Source organism: Botryllus schlosseri, chromosome 6 (assembly GCF_051294905.1).
Source record: "Botryllus schlosseri isolate E-star chromosome 6, Bs_hap1, whole genome shotgun sequence".
Lineage (NCBI taxonomy): Eukaryota > Metazoa > Chordata > Ascidiacea > Stolidobranchia > Styelidae > Botryllus > Botryllus schlosseri.
In genome coordinates this window covers 17,381,170-17,396,994 of record NC_137241.1, presented here as the reverse complement: position 1 = coordinate 17,396,994, position 15,825 = coordinate 17,381,170, and the positions used below count along the sequence as shown (strand labels likewise).

At 38.8% G+C, this 15,825-nt stretch overlaps 1 protein-coding gene across 1 annotated transcript; it reads left to right on the top strand.

The window, feature by feature from the left end:
* The first annotated feature begins 4,836 nt into the window (after nucleotides 1–4,836).
* On the top strand, nucleotides 4,837–10,308 carry LOC145440119 (uncharacterized). Its single transcript, XM_080317709.1, has 5 exons — nucleotides 4,837–4,972; nucleotides 6,230–6,309; nucleotides 7,447–7,563; nucleotides 7,652–7,696; nucleotides 9,690–10,308. The coding sequence occupies exons 1-5, from the start codon at nucleotides 4,950–4,952 to the stop codon at nucleotides 10,004–10,006; spliced, it is 582 nt and encodes a 193-aa protein (XP_080173835.1). The 5' UTR covers nucleotides 4,837–4,949; the 3' UTR covers nucleotides 10,007–10,308.
* The last annotated feature ends 5,517 nt before the right edge of the window (nucleotides 10,309–15,825 follow it).

The window sequence follows — 15,825 nt, the reverse complement described above, 5'->3', positions numbered from 1 at the left end:
GAGGGTCTCGCGTACCACCGGAGGTGCGCGTACCAAAGTTTGGGAATCATTGGTCCATTTACGATATCGCATGCAATATAGTTGAGCCATACGGTACATCTGTGCTCAATGCTCATGCCCACTTCTCACAGCTGCTTAATCATATATGCGTAACGTAACTATCCATGATTTCAGTCACCAAAATTTAAAATCTCTGTGCGGTGGATAAAATTTAACCATAAATTTTATATTTTGCTTGTTGAAAATTGAGGTTCCGCATGAATGTTTTTGTTTTTACTTTAAACTCAATCTCAACGGCGCGGTTTATATTTATATACTAATCTGTGATTGCAATACAGTTGTCTATATAGTCACTGTCATAACGCGTTTCAGAGACTCGCGTGCGACATAAGTTTAAAACGCAAAGTACCACTGGACGTTCTTAAAATGTAGATTTTTTGAACTCTTTTAATGGAAATAAAAATCCACTTCAAGAAACTCTGGACATCTTGAATGCATATGTACCATGTACAATCACGAAAAACGCATTACGCCTACTTTTGTATCGAGACGCAGAAATTGTGTCGCATTTACCGAGTTGAACTGTCATATAACCGCGGTTCCAAGTTGAATTATTGTTGGCGCATGTATCTACTTGTATACCGTTGCCTTAATCCGTCCACCACCAGACATTCGTTAATTCTATTTTGTAATCGTAATCGATTAATAAGATTACAGCCTTTTCAAATAATCGTAATCGTAATCGATTTCATTCGAGAAAATCAAAGTAATCGTATGTGTATTGTGTAGTCAATTATTTAACATATCTAATTGATTCCTATCTAAAGGGACTACGACTCAACGTTTTACTAAGACGAATTATACAGTTTTGAACAGTGTTATTGACAGTAGAACAGCGTATTTGATAGTAGAAACGTCAGATTTGTAAATTCCACTGATCATGGTTATTACAAGAATTAGCTATGTTGGTCATCGCGTCGCAACGATCACTACGCGATTTAACTTTTATATGTAATCGTAATCAACTACCGCGAGATTCTGCCTGCCACCGTGCTCTATTGTTTTATTCGGTAATTTGATCGCTGAACTTTTCTAACCAAGCGTGACAAGATTTTACTTACACTTCAATACTCTTCAGGTACGATGATTACGCCAACGTTGCGCAAGTCAAATAACGAGTTTGTTACTGGATTGGATATGTCACAAGACACGTTAACAGGGCTCTTCAACCAGGTGTATCGTACACCCCAGGGTGTACCATAATTTTTAGAGGGTGTACCACTCAGAAGAGGTGTACTGGGGTGTACCAGATCCACATTACAATGGACCGATTACTATCTATCGCAGGAGTTCTCAACACGCGGCCGCGTGAAAGCAAATACTAGACCTACTGATACTACTGAAATTTTTATTGCTTTGATAATCAGTCTTCGTTTGGACTCTAGTTTAAGAGAATCCCGCTTGGCTGTGTATACACTTTCATATAGTGTTACACTCACCACGACTGTCAAATACAGATCGCGACAAGGTAAGAGGAATTAAACGAAGAAAACATGGTGTTCAACTCTGCCTGGAACATTGAAGTTTGCTGTCGCAGAGAGTGAATAACATCACACAACAAAGGGATTAATAAAAACCGAAAGATGAATCATCATTAATTTTGTCCCCAAATTTTTCGAAGTCACCCCCTCCATCAGATCTACTGGTAAATTTTATCACGTGGTCTGAGAATAATAATAGAGAGTAGTATGATAAGCTACCAACATTATCGACGAAATTCACTCAAGGGACTGAAAAAATCTTCGCACCCCGCGCGACTAGAAACCGAATCCCAACAGCTTTTCCTGACATTTATACTCGCGAATTTGGTGCGTGTATGGTACGCCTGTGGGGATATTGTGCTTCTACAATTCGAAACTTTTATACGCAAGTATATCTCAAGAAATCAGTGATTGCACAGAACACCACTAGTGTTCTCCGCGATGCGAAATTCCCAGTAGCCAATTGCACATGAGTATTTGTCATCCAGATGGTCCATGACGACTCTCCACTCCACTGGAATGCGGCCGTATGCTATATATGTTATCGTAATGAAGCTAACTGTCACTACGGAATCGGTGTATTATGCGGTCAAGCGTGTACGAGTTTTGAGTAAACGTGAAAAGGGTGTACCACGACAAAAAAAGGTTGAAGAGCCCTGCGTTATGATACTGATGCTTCTCATTCTCCTTACAGACGACCGCAAACATTGACAAGCTTTTCCCGTATATTCCTAGTCGATCGAATAGTTTCTAAATAACTGAATATCGTATTAGAGGCCACAATAGGGATACACAATGCAATGCATATAAGTCACAAACGAACGTGTTGAAGCGGCTCCGCGATACACATTACCGGTGCATCACCTGTCAATCTGTCATAACTGACTTGAACGACTGTATAGCTCAAAACAGTAAACATGTACGCGTATACGTATACTCAACACTCACGCAATCAAGCAACAAAAAGCAGAAGTGACACAGTGGAATAGTAGGAGAAACGACACTCAAGAACTTCCTCTTTTTAGTTTCTCTATAAGTGTAGGTAGTTAGAAATACCAGAATCGGGATAGACCAGAATCAGCGTGAAAAAAATGTAGGGAGATACGATGTAGCCGATTGATTCATGACCTGACCAGACGTTTGCTTTCGAAATTGTATTGGTCAAGTTTCGATATCGCGGCGTTATCGCGGCGTTATCGCGCCCAGGTTGGGTACAGGGATATCTAGATATCCCTGCGTTGGGTAGCACACCCGCAGGCAAATGCAATAGGCGAGTGGCGGCATAGTGTCATACAAAAGCCCAGGGCCGATGTGGCAATCCTAGAAGGTAAGGTAAGAGGCCAGATTATGTCAGTGGTTTCAAGTGACCAGACCATGATATCTGCAACACAACTAAATCAGCAACAACTCAAACAAGAAACGAGTTTGAGTTCCCAAATTTTCGAAATCACCTGGACGATTATTATCATTGTTGGGTTGCGAAAACTACTATAAGACAATTCTCTGAAATACAGTTACGTGAAATTTCTATATGACAGTTGTCGTAACACTGTAAGCAATCCACAAAAGGGTAAAACGATCTCCCCGTATACGTGTTCGGTGTTTGATACTGATACTGGTTCTGTCATAAGCATGGCGATTTTTTTTACCAAAAAACGGCAGATATTGCCCTACTACTACATATCTTAATTTCTGTTTGGAACTGTCTGTCATTACGAAGTATTTTGGCCTGAAAACATTTTTGGACTTGACGCGGTTCCGCAATACACATTACCGGTACATCACTTCACCTGTCAATCTGTCAAAGCTGTCCTGGACGACTGTAACTCAAAAGAGTAAATATACACAACACGCACGCAGTCATGCAACAAAAAGCGGAAGTGACACAGAAGAATAGTAGGGGAAACGCCACTAAATAACTTCCTCCTTTTAGTCGCTCTATAAATGTAGGTAGTTAGATAGACCAGTATCGGAATTGACCAGCATCAGACTGAATAAAAACGTAGGGAGATATGGTGTAGCCGATTGCTGCATCACAAGACGTTTGATTTCGAAATTGTATTGGCCAAGTTTCGATATCGCGGCGTTATCGCGCCCAGGTTGCCCACCAGGTTGGATAGCACTAGCGCAGGCGAGTGGCGGTATCGTGCCATACAAAATCCGAGTGCCGATCGGCAATCCTGGTAGATAAGGTAAGAGGTCAGATTGTGTTAGTGGTTTCGAGTGACCGGGCCATGATATCTGCAACACAACAAAATCAGCAACAGCTCACACGATAAATGAGTTTGGGTTCCCAATTTTCGAAATCCCCTCGACGATTTTCATTGTTGTGCAACTTCGTATAAAACTACTATAAGACAATTCTCTGAAATGAAGTTACGTGACATTTCCATATGACAGTTGTCATCACACTGTAAGCAATCCACAAAAGATTAAAGCGCCTTCCGCGCTTAGGTGTTTGGTGTTTGGTTCTGTCATAAGAGGGCGATCTTTTTGCCTTAAAAACGAAAAATTTTGAGCTAAAATAACAGTGACATTTTTCACCTCAAAAAACTTGATTTTGACAAGATTTTGACCTCGCGTATCATGTAAATTTGGTGGTTTCCCGCATAATCTTAGAATTGTACAATTTATCATCATTTCTGCTTGGAAATGTCTGTCCTTACGAAGTAGTTTGAACGGAAAAAAAAACTTTTTTGGACTTGAAAACTGACAACTGTATATTTTAAAAAACTTTATTCTAACGAAATCTGGACCTATGAAGAATTTCAGTAGTTACATCACGCATTATGGTAAAATAATTAAAGTTTGTTGTAGTACAACGAAGGATACTTTTCTACATTCTCGGGTAGAAAGTTCTGTCCTTACTAAGTAGTTTGCTAAGAATGAAGAAATAACGTTCAACACCAGCAGTTGTTGGCAACACTTTGTGGGTACAATGCTGGTGACACACCGTGTTGCTTCATTCTGACAATGCTGTCTACCTACGTCACAATTATTCATCATGCACTTCTTGATATAAGAACCAATGCACGCGCAGTCTTGATTCAGTCGGGATATTGTGGTACGTTGAGCATAACACCATGTCAACATATTTGTTTCATTTGACCGTTGAGCAGACAATGGTCCGTCGACAACGGTAGGCCTATTAAGTAGGCTACAAGATGTCAAATGACAAATGATAAGTTCACCGCCTGTGCAAACATCTACGATACAAACGAAATGCAGGTTGAAAAATTTGTTTATGACTTTGTGGACGGTTTTAATATTTTTTTGACAATATTATGAATTTTTTGACAAGTCAAAAAAATCGCCCTAGTTATAAACCAGATTAAGTTTGCTTTCAAAGTATCAAGTTTGGGATAAATCAATCAGAGGTATTGCGCAACACTTTCGTCATCGTGAATCATGTCGGGATCAAATGAGAAAAGGTAAGATGATATGGCTATTTTACACTGTAGGCCTACATTGATATCGGCTACATACATGATTGGTCAAATTACCCACTTGTAATACCAAAAGATACTTTAATGTTTCACCCACGTTGTTTGTTTATTTCATGTCTATTTGTATTTCCGCTATTCAAATTCACGTTTCAATCTCAAACTATCTTTGGGCTCGGGGTAAGCAGTATGCATCGTTCTTAAATTGAAAAATGGACCATTTACGTGTGAGGTTTCCGACTAAAGATCGTTCCTTATTTTTCGTCATCAGTTCTAACCCTTTATAATCTAGTACATTTATTCGGATGGATATAAATTGGTGATGTTATTGATAAATCATATATAATGTATCATGGCGATGTCACGAGATACTGCTGTCGGACTCGAAGGTTGAGTGAAGTTGGGTTGGGTTGGGTTGGATTAGTTAAGTTAGAGAGCGATATCATACGCATAGCATAGGTCATATTCTTACCAAACTCGCCCCCTTACTTAACCCCAATCGGATATTCCTACCCACAACAATAGTATATCATTACATTACATCGCCGAAGTATGTTTTGTCATCGCCAAAATACACGGATGACATCGTATGTATGCTGACATTACTAACATCGCCAATTTATATTCACTTCATTTATTTTGTTTTTTTTATTATGTAGACCAGAAATTGCAAAAGAATCTGTTGAATCCATTGTAGATTATATATGACAATGAATAATGCTGGTATCGGGGCCATCCTTGAATCGTCACATCCCAAGAAATTTAAGGCTGGTTCCATTGCAGATAGCAAAATGTGAATACGTGTGACAGGAGTGCTGGTCCTGAATTATAATAGGAAACGCACGAAAAAGGAACTTTTATCTCCCCTTGTCATTAATGTCACCAACTTCATACAGCTGTGCCTTCTAAGTTTGTCATTGGTGGAGCTGCATTTGTGATTTGTGTGATGGTTAGGCCTACGCCATGTATCTGCCTGTTAATACTCATGATGGCATGGGTTTTGTAACATGAGCCACGAGCCGATGTAGGCAATGCAGCGGGAATGTGGGTTGAAGTCACGAGCTTCAAAATTTCCGTTTGTGGGTCAAATTCATCTCACCAAAAGTTGAGTTATTCCTCATATCATGCACTTGGATTATAAATGAAATAAAGTGGGAATCGGTTATATCTTACTCTCCCCCATCACCCTCATACTCGATCTGATGCTCTCTCCTTACATGATTAGTGGTGTAAATCTGTACTTAGGAACAAGCCAACAACAGGAGCGGCAATGAACTATTTTAATGGCAAGGTGGACATTGACAGTCAAAATGATAAAAAATTTAGTAAGTATCCAATTTGCATGGTGCTTGTTTTCAGTACATGTGATAGTGACAGCCGCCTGGTCCATGCGAATTGCTTGGAATAGAACTGATAACAACTGGATATTACTTGATTAGTTAGTCGCATAATCTACAGCAGTGGTTCTTGAACATTTAAGATTGCGACCCAAATCTGACGTTTATTGGACGGGGCTATTCTGGGCCGGCCATTTCGACGCTTAGAAATACCAATATCGAAGGTTTTGGCCGATCAGCGAAAGCCTTTTTTGGTCAAGGCTTTATCGCCGCCGATCATTTTGGCACCGTACTTTGCCCAGTCGCATGTTGGCCAAAACGTCATGTTCCATGTGTCCTGTCGCGGAATTGGTTGGTCCCGAAATACCAATGTCAAATATTACCGCACCCGCACGTTGTACACCCCTAGAGCAAAACATATACTCCGGTGGCGTTAGCTGAAAGTAGGAATATAGTGTTCTCCCACAATTGCGAATATAGTTAGATTAATTTTTGTAAATTTTGCGTATTCACAAAAAATATGGGTGTGGAAATTACGGCCCTGATTTTTTTCCTCCCTCTACAGTCTACCCCGCCCGAGTTATAACACAAGTTACAACTGTCCAGGGAAATCAATGTCAGACAAATCTTATCATGGCATCAAACCAATTTGTGTAATACCAAGGTCAGCACACTTTAATGATCAAGCCATATTGCCGTTACCACTTTTCTGCATGTCTCGCTTATTGGCAATATGACCCAACACAGATACTCTGGACTGCAATTTTTCTTTGTAAGGAATTCAGCAAATATTACACACATATTCAAAAATATCTCTGGTGCGGTCGCGATACAAATTTATACCCCTCGCGACCCATACTTTAAGAACCCTTGTTCTACAACCTTGACACTTGAATGTGTCAGTGCACTTTCAGATCGGCCGAAGCTGGTAGTTTGAAAACATCTTAAGTCATTTTGATTCCTTCAGTCATCTCTTCAGCGTATCGCAATATTGTGGTGTTTTGAGCTGATCAAAATATCTGATACACGAGGGAACTTACTTTCCTGACAATCAATAACGATCCACACTACTCTAACCATATACAGTTCGTTTATATAGAGATAATTCATTTATTTGTTATTTAGTGGCGGTCAAGGAAAGTGCTGGCGATGGAGTCACGGCAATGAATTTCTACGGAGAAAATGCTGATGCTAAAGTTAAATCCAAAGGTTGCGTAAGCATGATGACTGCTGGCTATGAAGGTTGGTTGGTGTCCGATTATATACGACGCGCGTGTGTGTGTATTCCTGGAAATCATCAATTCATGTTATTTTCCATTGCTTATTGCAGGCAAAGATTTGGAAAAAATAGCCGATAAATTCAAAAAAGTTACAGGTTAGTTGCAAAATAGCAGGAATACTCAACTATATTCAGCAAAGGCCCACTTACAAAGGTTAAAAAGCTACCTAAGTCTGTTATATTCCTCATGAATTAATTTTAATAAATTATATTAACGATTATTTAAAGTGGAAGGTCTTAAACTGAGGTCCACGGACCCCTCGGGGTCCTCGAACTAGTTTTAGGGAATCAGTAAAAGGGCAATGTCGAACTACAAGAAGAAGCTACAAGATCATCTCATCCGCGTTACCGTGGTTTATAAGAAGCCTAGAAGTGGGTCGTGCTACACAGGGCAGGAACAGCACTTCGTCAGCCCCCCGCAACACGTTTGTCTTGGGATCCCACCCCATAGGGTGATAAACCGAACTTCTGGGGGCCTTATCCGACTGTATACTATACACCGCTGATTGTCAGAGAGATTTATTGTACTGTTTAGTCAGATAGCTGATGTCGCCTATGTTGGTGCGAAGCGCGAAAATTCTCTACCATTCATGTTTGAATCTCTCAATATAATAAGGAATTGCATATATATTGCTACCAATTTTTATATCCTCTCTCTGCTCACGCAATCAGATTTACTGCGAGTTCAGATCGCCAGGACATGAACATTCGGCCCCAGCTATTTAGGCGCCTATGGGCAATTAAACAGATATGTATTGTACGATTTCGGTCAACATACGGGCAGTCCTTTTCGGCCAAGGTTTTCTCGCTGCCGATCGTTCTGCCACACTGCTCGGAGTCGCATGTTACATGGCCTAAAACAGTGGTTCTCAACCGGGATACCGTGGACCCCTGGGGGTCCGCGAAGCCTCAAAATAGTTGATAACCTAATTTGTATTTTTTTTTAATTCGGAAAATAACGAGGCACAGTTTCGCTTCATTACTAGCAAAACTTAAGAGCTCGCATCAACAGAATGACCGCCTGAGATGAAATATCCTACTGTGCAGATTCATTTTAATTGCTAAATTGCCAATAGCCTATTGATACAAACATTTTGCTCTTTAGAGATGTTTTGTTGGCGATCGTGGGAAAAAGTTGGATGAGTAAGGCCAATCACGGTGACTTCTAATTGTTTACAAAAATCTATTTTCTCCTGTGATATAGACCTATACATAACCATTATTCCATTATAACTTCAAGTTAAGCTGCTAGATAGAAATGACTAGGCTTGTCGTTATATGTTCCATGACATGCCGCCCTATGTCGCTTTCTTTTTTCTATATTATCTTCTATATTTTTATTCAGTGAGCATGCCTCCTCTTTACATCGCCTAGGCCAAGGTGGGTGTCTGATTCCATAGACTACTCCAAGTCGCTTCGCCATCTTCCTGTCTTTTCATTGTATCGTATTTTTGTGGTGTATTGAACTGATAAAAATTGCTAATAAACCAATGGTGATGATGTTCAATAAAAAAAGGTTTGTTTGTCAATTTTGGTGCCATATTTGTTGCGATCATACCCAAATGTGTCGTCGGAAGCGTTTCGCGTTATTAGTACATTCGCCTCCACTATATTTGTGGAAATGGGTTTTTATCAAATCGAAGGCGCGGATTTTCAAGACAGACCGCGTATTTGAAGAAATGCAGTTGCAGAATTCGCTTTGAAATAATAGAAGTCAACCCAATTTCTACATGAATAGTATGATTATATATTTTCAACAAAAGTCATTTTTTTGCTGCTTATCACTAAGCCTACAGTTATCATTTGCATAAGACAGATGACGATTGCCCGATAATTGAGTTAAATCTGAACTAAAACTTTGTGGGAGTCCGCGGGGGTCCGTTACGGTCCGGACGGGTTTCGCGAAGACAAAAAGGTTGAGAACCACTGCCGTAGACCCTCTCAACAATTGTAAGAGTGATGATGTCATTGATGTAGATCTTAGCTGGTGTTTAGCGATGTTATATGGAGACAGATATGGGTTGGGCCGAATGTTGAGATGTGCAACGTTTGTGATTGAAGATGAAACAATTTTGCTACTATTTTTCAGATGGGCATACGGAGGTACCGCAAGCGTCACGCAGCGGAGAAAGCAAGATCTCATTGACAGTCCGGGTGAAATCGGTTCGTGAAACCATTCGCCTTACACTTCCCGACTGTTCTACTGTAAAGGCCGTTGTCAATACAATCAAGGAAAAGACAGGTGTGGATGTACAACTACGTGTGAATGGTGGGCGAGACAGGATTCTCGACGAGAAGAAAACTTTACGCGATGAGAATATTGTCGATGGCGAGGAGTTATGTGCTGATAGTCTCGCTACAATAGACACGCCAACGGACGTACGAGACGTTAAAAACAGATGCTAAATTATAGTTGTATGGATGGATGGATACAGTCGATTCTGCTAAGAGAGGGAGAAACTCTGCGTTTTGGATTATATTAACTATTTCCCCTGTAATGTAGTCGCCAATGAGCGTTTAGTCAATACTGATGCATGACCGAACTTGGGCTTAATTTGTAAGTCTGTCATAAGTAAACGAAGTTGCATTAATTGACCACTTTGGAGTTAATATTATTATATTGTGTGTTATACCGATGCTTGATATCATTTTTGGCATTTGGGATTTGGAGTAGGCTATTTCGTTACAATAGACCAAATGTTATTGTGTGTAGGTAGCTTAATGCCCAAAACCTGTGGTTCTCAACCGGGGGTCCGCGAAGCATTTTCAGGAGGTCCGCGGAGCCTCTAATTTTGTAATATTATTGATAACCTAATTTGTATTTTTCTTAATTAGGAAAAGCATCAGACAGTTTCATTTCATAATTGCTAAAACTTTAGGACTCATATCATTAAAATGGTCGTCTGAGATGAAATATCCGACTGTGCAAACTCATTTTAATTGTCAAATTGCCAATAGCCTGCCGATGAGTTATCGAGAGAGAGAGTTATCGATCTCAGCAAATTAATAAACAGTCGTCTGAAATATAAATTCCTGAATTTTATTCCTTATCTGTCCCAATGAAGGAATTGAAAACTTGCCACCAAATCCATTTTCTCCTGTGATATAACCACTAAATAACTTCAAGGTGAGATGCTAGGGATAGAAATGACTGGACGTGATTTGTTGATTAAAAACGCACACCAAAAGCTGTTGTCGGAAGCGTTACGCGTTAATATTACATTCGCCACCACCTATCTTTGTGGAAATGGAGTTTCGGCACTCGTTCATATTTAAATCAAAGACGCGTATTTTCAAGACAATGAATACAGCTGCAAAATTCGCTCGAGAAATGATAAAAGCCTACCCAATTTCTACAGGTAGTGTGCTGTTATTTTCAAGAAAAGACATTTTTGTGGCTGTTTATCACTAGCCGACAATAAATATTTGCACAAGACAGATGACTGTTGCACGAAAATTGAGCTAATTTTGAAGGAAAACTTGAGGGAGTACGCGGGGTCCGTGACGGTCTAGAAGACAAAAAGGTTGGGAACCACTTCCCTAATATTTATATTTTCCGTTGTTAATTTCCACGTAGGCTATTAGCAATTTGGCAAAGAGACTTACACCAGGGATATATAGAACTCTATCTATCCCTGACTTACACAAAGAGACGTACACTATCGTGGAACCAAGAATTCATTTTTTAAATGTACATTTGTACATTGTACACCGTACAGTGTTACCGTTAAATACCTGACGTTTCTAGTGCACAACTTCGTATGCTTTATGTCACTTCACCTGAAAATCAAATAACGCCATATATAGTTAATTCGTTTTCGTAACTACCAATATGTGATACGTTGGGAAACCAGTCAACCTGTTCAAAAGAATAGATGACCAAAAAAACTTTTTTTCCAAATCAAGCTTGCTATGTGATTACATCGCCAGGTTGCCAAAAAACGATGCACACCAAATTTGACTCAATTCTAACCAGCAGTAGATGCCGGATTCTGTCAAATTTAAATTTTGGTCATTTTTTAAATAATAGTATTTACGATGGCAAATTTCGCGACTACGGCACGACCAACAATCGTGTTCTAGATATGCCTGAAGAGGCAGGGATATCTTTTCCACTCGTCTCTATCTTGACAAGCGCCTATGGTGGAGTTTGGATAAAAACATCGCCGGTTACCAAAGAAAACGATATGACACGGATTAGCTTGAAATTAGTCCACTTCATTGAAATAGCCACATTAAAAGGATGGTGAGATGATATTCAAATAGAATACTTTGCACACTGAAATTAACTACCACGAAAAGGAAATGAACTGACAAGCAGGTAAAATATGGGTAAATATACTTCTCAAGTGATAGTCAATATCTATATTGTTTGTCGGACCAATGTAGTTAACAGAAGTGGTCAAAGTAGTCAAGAAAGCTAGTCAAGTAGAAGTAGAAGTAGAAGTAGCGAAGACAAATTCTACTCAAGTACGAGTAGAAGTACTTATTTCATAAGCAACCTAAAACTAATTGAAGTAGAAGTAGAATTGACTGACTTTAAATCTACTCAAGTAAGTAATTTTGAAAACGATCGTAATTCGTTCGCATGGACTGTCAAAAGCTGCAAGGAGCGATGCGGGAGGTGTAGAGAGGTTGATTCATATTGATGCATCCCAGGAGGTGTCATTTTTTGACAGAATCAGCAGTCGTCCACATCATGGGATGTAAATGATAGTATTGATATGGAAATACGATACTAATCCTTTGTTTACTCGAACATCCAGTTTTAGAGGATATCATGGCAATGCGTCTTATCCCATATTATAAGGCCCCTAGTTCAGTCGAAGAGTAATACGGAGAAGTTTTGTCGGATACGGCTTTAACACTTTGCGCGATTAGTATACGATAATTAAAAATTTTGCAGATCGTATAAATGCCATATAGTGTTTAGCCTTAATTTCGGAAATATAAGGCATTACTACGCTTGCTTTTATACTTCAAGATGTATGTTCTCCAGACAAAAAAATGAAATATAAGTAGAATTCAACGTATAATGCTCGTAATTGAAAGAAAAATACCAATACTACTTCTAAAAAGCGGAAAATGTATTTCACGTCTTTTGTCCAGAAAGTTTCCACGGTGGTCTGCTAAAACAGGTCTAACGTTGAAAAAGTCAAAGACCACTTTTCCAGATTAGGTCACGCCATGAGCTGCTAGGTATAATAGGTAATTGCTAGATTGCGAAACGGTAGTTTAAAACGTTATGGGCGACAATGCGGTGTGAACGGAGCCACGCAACCCGGTATCTAAATTATTTTCAGCGATACTTTCGTTAAAACATATTTGTGACTCCATATCTACTGTGCGCGAATCGCAACGAAAATTCTGGGTATTACATGACTTTTATGAAAATTGGATGTTGGTACCAGAGTTGGATCAATTGTAATTTGTAATTGAGCTGAATGTAATAATTACATTTTTAATGTAATTGTAATTGTAATTGTAATTAGAGCATTTCTATTTTGTGTAATTGTAATTGTAATTGTAATTTGATCAAAATTTTGCTCAATTACAATCTCAATTACATTTTCATCGAAACCTGACAATCACAACATAAAGTAATCATTTAATCAATCATGTATTCGTCGCTCCAGTGAAAATCCGGAACGAACCAGGATGACGACGAGGGGCCTTAAGGACTTAGTTAACAGTCACCACATGTAATAATTAGCCTATTTACATCGGTGTTCTATGCGTGCTGTACTATAACTAGATAATTCAGTCACGCTAAACTGTTTCCCATACTTCACTAGCAACAGAAAACTTTGTGAATTACAATATAGGCTAAACCAGTGGTTCTCAAACTGGGGGCGTGCCCCCTTGGTCGGCGTGAAAGCATCTGAACGGGGCGCGACGCTCCAGTGAACTGAAATCTTTTCCGCGCTTGGCCCGATTCACCTCTGTTTTATGGTTATTGCTCGGTGTATAGTCTGAATTTCGTATTGGAGAATTCTCTCGTCAACAGTCATAACCTTCCATACCATCAAACTATATGTAAGGATTGCTAACTTTCTGGTTTCATTGTGTGCTATGACGATAAGGGGGGCACAAAATATTCACTGTCATAAACAGGGGCGTGTCTAAAAAATTTGGAGAACCAGTGGGCTAAATTAAATCTTAATATTTCGAAAATAGATAAAGAGCAAATAAACTCTGACCAGTAACGAGGCTTGTTGCAACAATAGCAAAAAAAATCAAGTTTCCAACCAAGGCTTCATCAAACTTGATCACGCGTTTGTTGAGATGTTATCCCAATCTTACCTTCAATCTTGGCCAAATTTACTGGGGCCAGACACTTTTCGCACCCTAATGTTAATCAAATGCAATCGAACAGTTTCCGAGCAAGTGAAAATGTAAATGCGAACCAAAATATTGTAATTCTTAGTTATCAGGAGGTTCTTTCCTTTTGCATTTATTTTAATTTTACACACCTTATCGGTATCATCCTTGATGACGCCTTACCAATTATATTTCATTATCCTGACTCAGCTCTGAGTAGCATAATCGTTTGATTACATTTCATTGACTGTCATGTAGCCTATCCGCTGTTAGTCGCTCAAACCTTTGTTTCTTAACAGCCGCTTGATACATTTTTCTGTGCTTGTTGTTTTCAGTACTCATGATTAGGAATAGTTCGAATACGTTCGAGTTTTTTTTAATTAAAGGGTATTCTACATATCAGGAATGAAACATGAATGGCTTGATATTGTCGCTAATTACGTCGCTACGGTTGTCAAATAACACCTCTTTACTGAAGCAATTACCTGTTTAAAAGTAATTGTAATTGTCATTATAATTGTAATTATTACATGTTTAACAGTAATTGTAATTGTAATTGTAATTTGATATTTTTAGCATTGAGTAATTGTAATTGTAATGTAATTGAAACATGCAAGGAAGTAATTGTAATTGTAATTGATCCAACTCTGGTTGGTACTACGTGAAAACAGCCCCGAAATGCCTTAGGCTATTTTTGTTATTGGGAGATTAAACTACTTCTACTTGACAAACTGAAAATAGCGAAAAGTAAGTAAGTAATTCACAAAATATTATGAAGTAGAAGTAAAAGTAGCGAAAAAAAGATCTACTTGAGTAAGTACCAGAAGTAGAGGAAAACTACTTGAGTACTTCGAAAAAGTAGAAGTACTTCGTTACTGACCACCTCTGTGTAGATTTCACGAAATCCAGACGAAATTTGTGACTGTACTCTTCACAATGCATTGTAATATCATGATATCATATTATTCGCTTTTCAGCACTCCTTTCATCCTCTGGCAAGTGAATTGTGACTTATGGAAAAAAATTATATTTTCAGTGGAATTAGATTATGCTTCATTATATGTAGTGAACTCGGTTCATGAAACGATAGGATGCTTGAGGAATCTCGCCTTTGGTTCATTACAATCATCACAATTTTTCCTCCAATCAAAAGTTATCGTCTTCTCTTCACGTCATTCTCCATATTCAGTGACAACCATTTAATTGTCTTCATGCGTCCTAGTAGAACGCCGATGTTTTCAATTATACTTTGACCAGGGGTTTGAGGTGATATTGAAAGACACCCAGATGACTAGTGTTCTTTATAAACTTGGTGAGTTACCATTTGGTTTTCTTGAGGCTTGCAAGGTTTTCGGGCATATAAAGCATAGCATCAACACTTATGTGAAGTAACTGAAATGTCGCTTATACATCGTATGTAGCCTGTAAGTACGCAGTTCAAAGTAGACGTTGACTAGACAGGTCTGGGACTGGCAGCGAGCATAATTCCTGATATGTTGAAGAATTGCTGTGCCCTATCCCAGTTAGGGTTGCATTCAAGACGAAAATGAATTTGAAACAAACATGTTTAAAACGATGCCCTAATTTAAAACATGTTTTTTATTGTTTCTTATGTTTTTTTTAGCCTTGACGTCACGAATATTCAATTGTGACGTCATAGTGGATTGATATTGACAATTGAAAACATAGGGTAAAAATAGCTCCTTTGACGAAATATATGTACTATTGCTGTTGAACTGACTATTATGAGGGTTCCAACCATCCCCTATCGATATATGTCGGCTACATCGGATGGTAATTGTCCAGGCTCAAAAGAATGTTTTTTGTAAAGTATTGACACAATTATGGCATAATTTTACAGCTTAAAAGAAAAACAATTTTATTTTTTCTGAAAAGGCCTTTTT